The 14,131-nt window shown below is 30.8% G+C and overlaps 1 protein-coding gene across 3 annotated transcripts in view; it reads left to right on the forward strand.

Annotated features, from left to right (window-relative positions):
- Hace1 (HECT domain and ankyrin repeat containing E3 ubiquitin protein ligase 1) overlaps positions 1 to 14,131 on the forward strand; it is an 88,023-nt gene that overhangs the window by 41,974 nt on the left and 31,918 nt on the right. For all 3 annotated transcript variants that reach the window (XM_071613177.1, XM_071613178.1, XM_027928315.2), the window contains exons 8-14: positions 507 to 603; positions 775 to 876; positions 1,928 to 2,034; positions 4,917 to 5,067; positions 11,519 to 11,844; positions 12,422 to 12,490; positions 12,738 to 12,825. In XM_071613177.1, coding sequence (XP_071469278.1) covers positions 507 to 603; positions 775 to 876; positions 1,928 to 2,034; positions 4,917 to 5,067; positions 11,519 to 11,844; positions 12,422 to 12,490; positions 12,738 to 12,825 — 940 coding nt within the window. The remainder of the gene's footprint in view (positions 1 to 506; positions 604 to 774; positions 877 to 1,927; positions 2,035 to 4,916; positions 5,068 to 11,518; positions 11,845 to 12,421; positions 12,491 to 12,737; positions 12,826 to 14,131) is intronic.

The following is a 14,131-nucleotide window of genomic DNA, read 5'->3' on the forward strand; positions in this document are numbered from 1 at the left end:
GTAAGTGCTCTGTTGACTTCACTGATTGTTTCTTTTGCTGAGAAAAAGCTTTTTAGTTTGAATCCATCCCATTTATTGATTCTTGGTTTTAATTGTTGCACTATAGGAGTCTTATTAAGGAAGTTTGGGCCTAATCAACATAATGGAGATTTGGGCCTACTTTTTCTTCTATTAGGCACAAGGTCTCTGGTTTAATTCCTAGGTCCTTGATCTACTTTGAGTTGAGTTTTGTGTATGGTGAGAGAGGGAGGTTTAATTTTATTTTGTTACATATGGGTTTCCAGTTTTCCCAGCACCATTTGTTGAAGAGGCTATTAAAATATTTTATTTTTAGACTTACAAATGATTTTCAAAGATAAAAACTTGATCTTCCAAGATGTTTATGTCTGTTTGTGTATGTAAAGCAAATATATCAAATTAGTAAAATATGATAAATTGGCTATTTAAGTAAATTTATTAAAAATAAAAAAATATTTTATTTTTAATTTGGTTCTATTTCTATATAGTCATGGTCAGAGAGATACAGCACAGATTCTTCTATTACGAGGAGCCAAATATTTGCCAGATAAAAATGGAGTAACCCCTCTGGATTTATGTGTACAGGTATGTTTTCAATATATATTTTGAGCCAATTTAAGATAGAAACTGAGAATAGTAAAATCATTTTTTCATAAATGAGTGGGTGAGTGCAAAGATTTTTATACTGTGAAGTATAAATGACTGTTAAGAAAAACTTTATTTTTGAAGTTGAGTAATTTTAAGTCTTGTTTTTAGGGTGGATATGGAGAGACTTGTGAAGTATTAATTCAGTATCATCCTAGGCTTTTTCAGACTATTATTCAAATGACACAGAATGAAGACCTCCGAGAAAACATGGTAATATAATTGTGCTAGTAACTTGGAAATGAACAAGCTTTATTCAGGCTTATATATGTGAAACTTTCCAAATGTGCTTAGTAATTTTATTTATTAATACAAATATTTTAATAATTTGAATATGCTTATCTGCACTATAGAATAAGTATGAATTCCTTTTATTCCTTCATGTCCATGGGTTCTCCATGCATGGATTCAACCAATCAGGGGTCAAAAACATTTTTAAAAATTGCATATGTACTGAACATTACAATTTTTTTTCTTGTTGTTTGTTAAACCATATAGTACAAGAACTATTTGCATAGCATTTTTATTGCATTTGGTATGAAAAGTGATCTAGAAATGATTTAAAATATGTGGAAAAAGGTTCATAGGTTATATGCAAATACTATGCCATTTTATATAAAGAACTTGAGTATCTGCAGATTTTGATATCCTTGGGAATTCAGGTGTTAGTCCCCAGAGATACCAAGAAACATATGTAATAATTAACAAACTTTGGGCTAATATTTGGCCTTCTAACTCTTCTGTTCTGTGGATCTTTGATCTTCCCTTAGGATAACTATTCCCTGGGAAAGAGGAAACGAATCTGAGGAGGAATGTCATGTTATGATTTGTAATCACTAGTTTACCAAGCACTGTTTTTTTTATTTTTGGTTTTCTTTTTGCTATGCTGGAGATTAACTCCAAATCTTTCTGCTGCTTGGCTACATCCCCATCCCTGAGTGCTATTATTTATAGTAGCTATAATCTTAGAAAAATTATGGAATTTAAAATTTTCTGAAATTTGAGAAGTCTGGAGTTAAATTTCCAAAGATACACTAGGTGATTTTTATTCTCTTTTTTTTAAATTGTTGTTTACTGTGTAATTTTCAACAAAATTTTATGTTATCATGTATCATATTAACTTTTAAATTTATACAAAGCAAAGTATAAAGGTTTCTATTTTAGCTGATTGGCTTTAAGGTGTTTATTAAATTAATAAGTACTTAATTTTTTGACAAAATTTAATAGTTTATTTAATCTCAATTTTTTACTTATAAATATTTAGCTACGGCAAGTTCTGGAGCATTTGTCTCAGCAAAGTGAAAGCCAGTACCTAAAGATTCTAACAAGCCTTGCTGAAGTTGCTACAACAAATGGTCACAAGCTGCTTAGGTAAGTGTTTCAGCATTTCAATAGGTAGCAGTTTTTACCTGAATAGTTATTCTGTTAGGTGCCTTTTTTCAGTGGTAAGATATTATGAAAATTTGCTGATGTATCATTATTTTATTTAAAAGGACCAAGATAATCACCTAAAGAAACTTTGATCTTAAAGAAACTGAAGCATACTTGAATGAGTTTTGTCATATGTGTTTGGAATTTTTTGAAAGTATTACTTAGACTAGTTATGTAAGTAAATACACATGAAGAAGAATCCCAAAAGTAGTTCAGGAATCTTGCTCACTAATTTATAAAAGTGAGTATAGGCTTTTCTTCAACTTTTCAAAATACTTTTGAGATTCAGCATGAAGTTTTCTCCCTACCCTGTCTCATTTCGTTTCTTTATTCTTTTTTTTTTTTTGGATTTTTTAATATTTATTTATTTTTTTTTAGTTTTCGGTGGACCCAACATTTTTATTTTATTTTATCTTATTTTTAAATTTTTTTATTTTAAAAATTTTTAAAAATTTTTATTGTTGGTTGTTCAAAACATTACATAGTTCTTGACATCGTATTTCACACTTTGATTCAAGTGGGTTATGAACTCCCATTTTTACCCCGTATACAGATTGCAGAATCACATCGGTTACACATCCACTGATTTACATAATGCCATACTAGTGTCTATTGTATTCTGCTGCCTTTCCTATCCTCTACTATCCCCCCTCCCCTCCCCTCTCCTCCCATCTTCTCTCTCTACCCCATCTACTGTAATTCATTTCTCCCCCTCGTTTCTTTATTCTTTCCAGAAGTTTTTGTGATTTTAGTGGCTCATCACTAAGTCCATGGAGTTAATGCTTTTATATTACTTCATTTTATATATATGGCATTTTCCCACAGCTACATTCTTTTGTGGTTAGTCACCCTAATTAGGAGTAAGTAGCTATTAAGAAATGCCCTTGAGCTATATAATTCTCTGTTATTACATATTAATTTATAAATTTGACCCTCTTTTAATTTAGATGCTTTCCCCTTTGGATTATTATTATTATTATTTTTTCACTAATCATCTCTATATTGATAGGTCATGATTGTCTCCTACCTTTTTAGTTGCTACTGAACTTTTTTCCTCCCAACAACATGCAGGTTCTATAATTCATCTACATTGTCAAATTCATGATTTTAGTCCTTTGTTTCATTTTCCCCTCAACTTTTCATATACTTCAGATGAGAGTCATTTTCTTTACTCTAAGACCCTTTATTTTTTCTTGGTGCCAAGATCACTTTCTTGCATTCTTTAAACTGTTCAAAGTTTCTTCAGCAGTTCTACTCAATATACAATTTGCTAGTTTAAAAAATTATTCTATTTGCAACTACTTTTAGAATCTTATCTATAAGAATTATTGAATTCCAGGTTCCCATAATGTGCCTCTCTTATTTTAGTCATTCCCAGTATTACACGTTGTTGATGAAGCCTTTCTAAGATTCAGATATGCTAATTAAAAGCATGGTCCTTGGAGCCTGCCAGACTCAAGTTTAAATCCACACCATTACTAACAGTGTGGCCTTAGCAACTAACTAAAGACACACCATTTACTAACTGTGTGGCCTTAGCAACTAACCTTTTGGAGTTTCCTTTATTGTTCATCCATGCGTCTAATGTGTATTTTTGAATGCCTGCTGCCAGACACCAGACATTCTATTAGGTGGTTGTGAATAAAACAGACATGATGTCTCCTTATATTCAATTTGCCGTTTAGTTTGGATTTTGTTCCATTTTATTAGAAAGTGGTAGTAAATACTTTAATGAATAGACATTTTCAATTCCCAAATTATTAATCCTTATTATTATTTTTTTAAATGTTAAAGGTATACTAGAAATGTTACCATGAATTGGGTAAAATATGCAGAGGACTTTTGATAATTAGATTCATTACAAACACAATTATGCCATTCTGCCTGAAAATTCATGAAACTCCTTACTCTGTTTGTGCAACAGTTATAATACAAAATAATTGATATTAGAGATTTCAAAATAAAATATTCCCTAGACCCCCAGAATTATTTATAGATATATTATTAAATTAAGTATGAATTTAACTGAAATTCTTCAGCTTCTCTGTGGAAGAGGAATGATTGGTATTTGTGATTATGACTAATCCCAAGGTACTTTGGGGTTCTGAAGGGCTTTTCGATGTGTTTAAGAAAGTTTATATTTTGTATGATTTAATGTTAGTTGAATTTTTTTTCTTTTCCACATTGGGGTTTATTTCTTATGTTTATGTGGAGTCATAGTACAACCCATTACATAGAGAACAACCCTAATGCAATTAGTTGGTAACTTTAAGATTATTCAATTTGTGAATATTCTGTATGCCAATAATTGGTTACTCTTGTTGGACAGGGAGGGCTATGAAGTTATGGATAGACTAGATAGAGTTTCAGCTTCTTAGTTTAAACATTTGAGCAATGGGTTGGTCTGCTTTTGTGCAGCTGTATACTTTTACAACATAATATTTATAGAGTTGGTTCTTTGTGAAATGTTTTCAGAGTTCTAAATAGTTCAACTTAAAAATGTACTTTTGGAAGGGAGAATTGAAAATTACCTTGAAGTTGGTGTATCAAGATACCAATTGTTCTAGAGGAGTATTCCCCCCCTCCCACATTTACACCTTGATCTTGGTTATATTCTGGGTACTTTAAAATTACCATTCTATTAATAAGCTATTCAAATAATGTATATTCGATACTTTGCTGTTAAACCATTTTGTTTCCTATCATGATAAAAAGAGAATTTTACCCCAGTTTTATTATGAAGCTAAAGGTCAGTGAAATGAAACTGTTGAAGATATAGTTTGTTTGCTCCATCTAATCTGTTCATGTTTTAATTTTTTCAGCCTATCTAGCAATTATGATGCTCAAATGAAGAGCCTTTTAAGGATTGTGAGGATATTTTGTCATGTCTTTCGAATTGGCCCTTCCTCCCCCAGTAATGGAATCGATATGGGTTACAATGGGAACAAAACTCCAAGAAGCCAGGTGTTCAAGGTCAGACAAGAATATGTTATTGTTAGGCAGACATATGTAAAAGATGAATTTGACAAAGCATGCCTTCATTAATCAGACACCTCACAAACAGGGTGTAATTTTGGTTCATATCTGTACCACTTGTTTTTTGTTTTTATTTGTGGTCTTGGGCCTTGCACCTGCTAAGCAAGTTCTCTACTAAGCCACATCCCCAGCCCACCTCTACCATTTTTTAAATTAGGCACACCTTTTTTCTTTCAGTTCTCTCTAATCAACATAAAGTTTAACTGGTGAGCTTTCTATATTTTCTTACATATAAAATTTTTATTTAATTAGTGTTTTATTGTAAGCATAGAGATAGTTAATGTTTAAATTTAATTTTATTGAATGTTTTTAATGTAATAGGCAACTACCATTTAAAAAATTCTTATTAGAAAGAAAATATCTAGTTTTATTAAATTTTATTATTGTGTGTATGTATGTTGTGTGTGTGTCTCTGTATGTGCTTTTAGAAGTAAAGTTACTTGCTGGGTGTGGTGGTGCACACCTATAATCCTAGCAACTCGGGAGGCTGAGGAAGGAGAATATCAAGTTTGAGACCAACCTCAGCAACTTAGTGAGGCCCTAAACAACTTAGTGAGACCCTGTCTCAAAAAGTAAAAAAAATGGACTAGGGATATAGCTTAGTGGTAAAGTGCCTCTAGGTTCAATCTGTTGTACCCCCCTTAGAAAAAAGAAGTAAGGTTGCTTTTATTTACTAGGTGTACTAACAGTTAATTCCAGGGATTACCTCAGGAAAGAATCATTGAGAAATTTTCTTAAAATATTTTGTATTGCTTCTGCAACGTTTTTTAATACAGGTACAAATGAGTGGAAGATTGATCCTTGGAAGAATGATTCCATATAAAACCAAAGGCAGCATTGTTACCCATGTTAAATTGTAATTTTTTGAAGTAAAAAAAAATAAAAAATAATACACACACACACAGGTAGATAGATAGATATTACTTTATTGCTATTAATGCTTGTTTGTAGTACTGTATATATTTTATTTTTTGGTGATACTGGAGGGGTGCTCTACCACTTAGCTATATCCCCAGCCTTTTTTATTTTTTATTTTGAGACAGGTTCTTGCTAAGTTCCCCAGGCAAGCCTTGAACTTGTGATCCTTCTGCCACAGCCTCCCAGGTAATTGGAATTGCAGGCATGTACCACTGCACTCAGCATTGTGGGATTGCATTTAAGTTAATATATTTTAATGGTTATTATTATTATTACATATATTTTTTTGTGGTGTTGTTTATTAAACCCAGGGCCCTGTGCATGCTGGGCAAGTACTCTGCTTCTGAGTCACACCCCCTGCCCACTAATGTTGTTTTTCAAAAGGTAATTTTTCTTCAGAGATTTTCATGGTATAAAGTTTTCTTTTGGCATTCATGAACTTATATTTATTTTTATTTTTATAGTTGTAGATGGATAGCACGTCTTTATTTTATTTGTTTATTTTTATGTGTTGCTAGACATCGAACCGAGTGCCACACAGTACTAGGCAAGTGCTCTGCCATTGAGCACCATTACATCCAAAAAGCAATGTTTTTATGTGCTACTTCCTTGAAAACTAAATTAACAACTCTGCTATCTATAAAATTTGAAGCTAAATTGGTAGTCTCTGTTAAATGATTCTTTTTTTTGTAACATGGAAAAACTGGTAGATACTTAAAAATAAATGTTTTGCAAACATTTTGACACTTGTGTATTTTTAAGTATTAGAATAGGTATAAGAGAAAATCAGTGCTGGAAATAAAGTTTTCAGTTGTATACATGTATGTACATTTATAGGCCTTCCTCCATCGTGCTACCTTTTCGATGAAGAAAATTATGCATCATCTTTTAATTCAAACTGACTTTTCGTATATCACCTCTAACACTAGTTAGGATTGACAACTTGCTGTCATTTTAAATCTCAGTCTAAATTATTGATTTATTCTTTTAGTGCTGTTTAAAGTGAGTTTTGCTGCTCATTCATATCATATTTAATTGTTCTTCATGCATTCTGGCATAGCTCACTATTAGGACTGATTCTACCCTTGATTTTACTTTCAGCTCATCCTTTCTGTTCATCTAAAATGATAAGTAGAAAATCAAATCAGTTATAGATATGGTCACTGTTATCTAAATTCAGTATAGATTATATTCAGTATTGTCTGATTTTCATTGTTTTTAAAATTTAAATCTGTCACTTACTTGCTAATTGATATCAGAAATTAAGTGTATTTTTTTTTTTTTTAATTTTTTTAAGTGTATGTTAAGTAGTCTCTCTACAGGTATTTCATGCTTGATTTAAATGTCAATTTTCTATTTAGGCAGTCAGTACACTTAGGGTAAAAGAAGATATCATTCTTTTTCCTTTTTATGGAATTCAAACTTTGTGTTTTGTCATGTATCTGTGATTGATATATATATATATATATATATATATCCAGCTATCTCGCTATCTGTCTATAAAGTTGTTTTCTTCCAGTTTATTTTGTTAGTATCTTCATTTTTTTTTTTTTTTTTTTTTTGTGGTGCTGGGGATTGAACCCAGGGCTTTGTGCATGTGAGGCAAGCACTCTACCAACTGAGCTATATCCCCAGCCCTTCATTTTATTTTTAAAGGTGTTTTCTGCATCATGAATAAGTGCTTTTGCCTCTTTGACCACTTATTTTCTCTTTAAATTTTTAATTTGCATTTTGGTAAAATGTTTTTATTCCAAAACTCAGGTAATTAAAAAACAATTAACAAGTGTTGACTTTTAAGAAATTTATTAGTCTCTTTCTATCCAATTTTATGAATAAAACATGGCATTTTGGGGAGATAGCAAAATGATCTGCCTTCCCACCAGTCTGGCTGAAAGTAGACATTGTACATTGCCATCATGCCTATAAGGTCTCCTGCTTTGTGGGGTAATACAGATTAAAAATCTTTATTGCAGTTGAGTTGCACAACATTAGACTGGGAATACTATTTTAACTTTACCACATTTTGTGTAAGGTAGCAATTGATCTCTACTTTCCATTTCAGTAACTAGGTACTCTAACATGTCACTTTATTGTTAGGATTAACTAATAGGTTTTCCATTAAGAATGAGTGGGTTTATAGGCCATGTGTTTTTAGTAGGTGAAATTGTTTAACATGCTGTTATTAGTTTTCTGATTTATATTAGAAGTCCTTTAAGTTAATCTCAGTACTAACCATTCTTTCAGTGTTTTCAGAGATTTTCATCTAGAGCCTTTGGAACTTTGGAGTATTTGAAGGAGAAAGTTGTTTTTATTATTATAGTGAGTAAGCAAGCATGAGGAAGACAGTTTAGGTTATTTTGAATCTGATGTGCCCTTTTTTGAGTGTGAAATAGTAAGCTGTAACTGTTAATGGTTTCATAGAATTGTATTTGGAAAATTTGGAAGCCAAGAAAGATTGAAAAATTAAACTTTAATATCTTTTGGGTTGTGACATTTAACATTATTGAATTGAAATAGACTAACAAAGAATTTCAAGGCAGTACCCCTTATTAATGAACTGTTAGTATCAATTTCCTGTCACATTTCTACTTTACTTCAGTACATCTTAAAATTTAAAAAATTTGTTCAATAAATTTGGAATTCTGTATTATAGTGTAGAAATATAATTTTAAATGTTTGTAACTCATCTATGATTGTCTTATTGTTATCTATAGAGGTAAATGTGGCAGTCATTCAATAACATGAAATGAAGCATTATTTTCAAAGTGCCGAGGAACCTGCTACTATTTTCTTTAGTAATTCACTTATTTTTCAGTAACAATTTATATGTATGGTGTTTTGTATCCTATCTAATATATTTATTATTTATGAATATTGAAAGCATCACAGATATGGTATGCAATAGTTTATTTTTATTTATATTTTTGCAATGCTGGAGATGGATGTTAGCCAACCACTCTGTACCAATTAGCTAGAAAACCAGACTGCAATATTTTATTTTAAAATTTAAACTTTATTTTAATCTTTTTTGTCTGTGGCTGCTGCCACAATTATAAATTAAAGTTATTTTTTATGGTATTCTTGTTTGTGATTCAGGAGTGATTTTTTAAATAGATCTTCAAAGAGACAATTTCTTATGTAAAGTTACCTCATGGTTTGAATTTAGGTTTAGTGTATGTGTTGTGAAAAAAGGAAAGGTGGTAGGAAAAAGAAAAGTAAAGAAAGACCCCTAGTGGCTTATATTCTTTTTCTTTCTATTCCTTATTGAAAACTCTTAACTTTTAGGATTTTTGTATCTATCTTTTCATACAGATCCATTGTATTGTTATTATTTTGGATTATTCAAAGTTTGCCTTTAAATTTTTTTGCACATTGCCAGTATTTGAAAATAGGATTGTGAGAGTTTAGGCCCAGTGTTCATCTACATGATCAGCCTGTATCATTCTTGCCTTAGGCCTCATCTCTATCCACTGTGTCCGTTTTCCAGGTTTTATCACTTTTCTTTTTTCTTTGGTTTGAAGTAATTTATGTGACCACCTGTTCTTTCTATTTTGGAGTTCTTTTTCTAATGTAAAGCTAAATAGTTTGTGACATAAAAAGTTCTTATTCAGCTTCTATAGCAGGTTTACTGTTTTGCTCATGAGGAGTAACTGTAGGCTCAAACTTGGATGGTGATTATAATTCTAAGCCATTTTCAGTAAAAGTGTCATGTCACTGTTTATAGCAACTGCCCTTCCTTAAACAGCAGAGGCCTCAAATCTTTCAGCTGTGGCCTAAATTTAGAAAAGCCCTGTTTGTGGATGAGTGGGGTCCTTATTTCAGTCTCATCCAGGGTAATATTAATTTCTCTTTAAAAAGGAAACTGCTTTCCTGCTTAATTAGTTAGTGTACTAAGTTTTGTTGATTGTAGTAGTGGTAGTTCAGTTTATTTGTTTTGTTTTTGCTTTTTGGTTCACCGTATGAATGAAGAACTAGGGATGATTTAATTATTTGCAAATAATAAGTACAATATTCTGGTTACTTCATAAAGTTCTGGATTATTGAACAAACAATGAAAATATTGTAAAGGTATTGTTAGATAATAATTGAGAAGAATTTTCTGGCATAACAGGTTATTAAAACATTCTCTAAGATTTCAGAAACAAATATGCTTGCGTGATCTTTTTTCATAGTATTTTCTAAAAGTAAGATTATTTGTTTAGTTAAAATATTTTAAAATATTTAAAATACTGTGTAAGATGAATGATAACCCCTCTACTCTCTCTTTAACTGTTAATCCTTATTTGGGATTAAAAATATTCTAGCAGCTCTTTTAATAAAAAGTAGTTGGACATTTATATTTGTTTTAAAACTACTAATTATTATAGATCATGTTTGTATTTCATTTTTTTTAGTATTTGGTCCTATTGCAGCATTTTTGATAAAATGATTTAAATATAAAATGTTATTTACTCTTAATTCACAGAAGACATTTCACTATTCTCAGAAATATTTGAAATATTGTAGGAGTAAAAAAGCAGTTTGATTCCCCTCTTCCCCCTTATTATTTTTAAATGTTAATCTTTTTAAATATATATATATATATGTTAGTTGTAGTTGGACACAATCTTTATTTTATTTATTTATTTTTATGTGGTGCTGAGGATCGAACCCAGTACCTCGCACATGCTAGGCGAGTGCTCTACTGCTGAGCCCCAGCCCCAGCCCCAGCCCCATTAATCTTGGAATTAAGAGTTTGCAAGGAGCTGTGAGGGCATAGCTGAGTGGTAGAGTTTATGCTTAATGTGTGTGAAGTCTTGCATTTGGTTCCCCAAACCACAAAAAAAAGAATTTGCTAATTAGTATTTTGATAGAAGTTTGGTAATTGTGCTTCTTTATTAATTATTTGAGATGGAGTGTATGTATAAACAAGATATATTGTATGATTATATACTTATTCATAGAAATGTCATATTTTAATCATTTCTTAAGATAAATTATCAAAATTCTAGGAATTCATGTAAGAAAGGAGAATTTTAAACTGTTTATTAGGTTCTTTGGGAATTCTAATTTTATTTTAAGTTGGAAATGGCTTATTTTTGTTTTATTGAAAATTATTGATAATTATTGACAGTAAATGTTAGGGGTGTTATGAAAGTAATGTATAGTCTTAAAACTAAATTTTTGAAATTGAAAGAAGAACAATTGCTTATAATTTATTGTTAGATTTTAGTTTTATCTTTTTATTACCAGGAATACATACACAAATAATTAAATTTTGCTATAAATGAAGAAATTATAATTTATATGAAACATATATTTTTGTTACTTACCTTGAAGCATTATTGTCATTTTAATATGGGAAAACTGAAGTATCTAGAGTAAATTTTCTCTTTTACACTATATTTCTGGCTGTGTGGGTTTTTTTTTTTTTTTTTTTTAATTATGCAGTTTAAGAATGATGTCTAAAAAACTTTTCTTTTCTTCATAGCCTCTGGAATTGCTTTGGCACTCATTAGATGAATGGCTAGTTTTAATAGCTACAGAATTGATGAAAAACAAAAAGGACTCAACAGATATCACTTCTATTTTACTGAAACAAAAAGGCCAAGATCAAGATGCCACTTCCATTCCACCATTTGAACCTGGGAGCTATGAAAATCTATCCACTGGCACAGGGGAATCTAAACCAGATGCTCTTGCAGGGAAACAGGAAGCCAATGCAGATTGTCAGGATGTTATTTCTATGACAGCCAACCGGCTAAGTGCTGTCATTCAAGCTTTTTACATGTGCTGTTCTTGTCAGATGCCTCCAGGGTAAGAAGGTTTCAGCTTATTATTTTTTGCTCTCATAAGTGAAGAAGAGATATGATATTTTTGTAATTTCAATAACAAGAAGTAATTATTGATGTTTAAAGATCCTATTCTAATCTTGTTTTAGAGTACTCATTGTACTAATCTGATTCTAGTACAAAATTTCTTTGTAGAATGGAGAATGTCATTTTATATAGGATATCTTAATTATATGTTTGAAATTCATAGAGCAGAGATGCTCATACTTTCAAGATTTTTAAAAAAGTTACTTGTTTATGTCATCTGTTATTGAGAAGTTTTATATATTATATATTATATATATATATATATATATATATATATATATATATATATATACACATATATGTGTGTGTGTGTATATCTATACATACATACATACTATTTCATTCTACGTATTGACTAGGCATGCCTTAATTTTCTGAATTTATAAAGAAGATCCAAACCCAAGTTCTTTCTTATGGTCTACAAGCCTGTCCAGTTCAATACATATTTATCAGATTTTCTGTATCTTATCACCAGTGTTTGTCTATGTATTCTGATTTTTGCCTAATCCCCACAGAATGACTTCACCCCGTTTTATTGAATTTGTCTGCAAACATGATGAAGTTTTAAAATGTTTTGTTAACAGGTAAGGGTTTCTGAGATTTCATGGATTGTCTTGGCACTCTTTCTTCTCTTTAAGTTTGGTTTCTTCCAAATAGAAAAAAATGCTATTTCTGTTTCCATTCAAAATGTATTCAATAACAATTCAAAATGCAGTAGGAGAGGATTAATATATTTTTCTTTTATTTCAGTTATCTATATATCTGAATTTGCATTTCATTTAATGGTATTTGTATTTCTTGTCCATTTAACAAAATATATTTTTCTTTTAGAAATCCTAAAATTATTTTTGACCACTTTCACTTTCTCCTTGAATGTCCTGAGTTGATGTCAAGATTCATGCATATCATAAAAGCACAGGTAGAAATTTTCTTCATCTTGTTTTTAGTCTTAGTAATGAAATAAATTTTTAAAATTCAAATATTATTGAGTGTGGTCAGCATTATACTTAAAACCTCCTGTAAGTAAGAGGGATGGAATTACATGTTGCTTTAATATGAGGAATAAATTTTCTTCTTGAAGAAATGTGTATTGAGTGCCTACTATGTGCAAATGCCCGTGCAAAGACTACAGAATACATTACTACATTTCCTGAAGTGAGTTTCATGAATCAATAGTCCTGTGTCGTGGATGGTCTTTGAGAAAAGGATTTTATCCCCAAATACATTTGGGAAATAGACTTATGTCCTGTGGAAATATGTAAAGTACATGAGTAGCATGTTAAAAGGCTTTGAGAAAATCTTTGGATAAAAATAGTGATTTAACATTGCTAATCTTTCTAAACTTACTTGACCTGACAGTCTTTCCCCTTATGAAGATTGTACCTATTTATTCCATATATCTCATGTTTTGTGAAAAAATGCTAGGGAAAAACTTGTTTTTCTTCTAACCAGTTATATGACTTTGGGCACATTTCTTTACATCTTTGACCCTTGATTTCTTCATCTATAAAAGATAATGAACCAACTTTGTAGGACTGTTGTGAAGAGTAACTTGTGAAGAGTGCTTGGTATATATGCTTAATAAATGGTAGTTGATTTGGAGATAGAAATCACATTTCTCCAAGAGGATCCGAATTCAATCTAGCAGGGAAGGTAATATATATACCTATAAGTCAGTAGTTATGTATCACCTGGTTTTTCAGGAATTTAAGGAAGGAAGAACTTGCTTTTGGTTGCTCTGTGAAAGGAAATTTCAAAAAGGAGGTAGATTTTAAATGACTTTGAAAAGCTTGAGAAATGTGCAGTATTTTGATGGGAGTAAAGAGGAGGACAAATATTCTAGCCAAAATATGGGCTGGCACATGCAGGTGGAAATTTCAGTTAGGTGGAAGTACCTGGAAAGGTAGAATAGGTTCATATTGGAATATTGTATTGAGCCTTGATTGCCAGATTGCAGAATCTTCTTTGTTTGCTAGACTGTTTGGAAGCTTCAGGAGAATAACAAATCTTGGCAACATTTTAGAAAATCATTTTAGAAAATAATTTATCAGATGTAAAGGATAGAATGGAGGCTGTGATTTCATTAGTAGTCATGAGATAATAAATACCATAAGGTTTTTAATGTCTTTAGGAACACGAACCCTTTCAGAAGTTAAAAGAGCTAAGAATTCATTTTTATAAAATTATACAGATGTACATAGGGATCTTTTGATTCCTGTTTAATA

Source organism: Marmota flaviventris, chromosome 6 (assembly GCF_047511675.1).
Source record: "Marmota flaviventris isolate mMarFla1 chromosome 6, mMarFla1.hap1, whole genome shotgun sequence".
Lineage (NCBI taxonomy): Eukaryota > Metazoa > Chordata > Mammalia > Rodentia > Sciuridae > Marmota > Marmota flaviventris.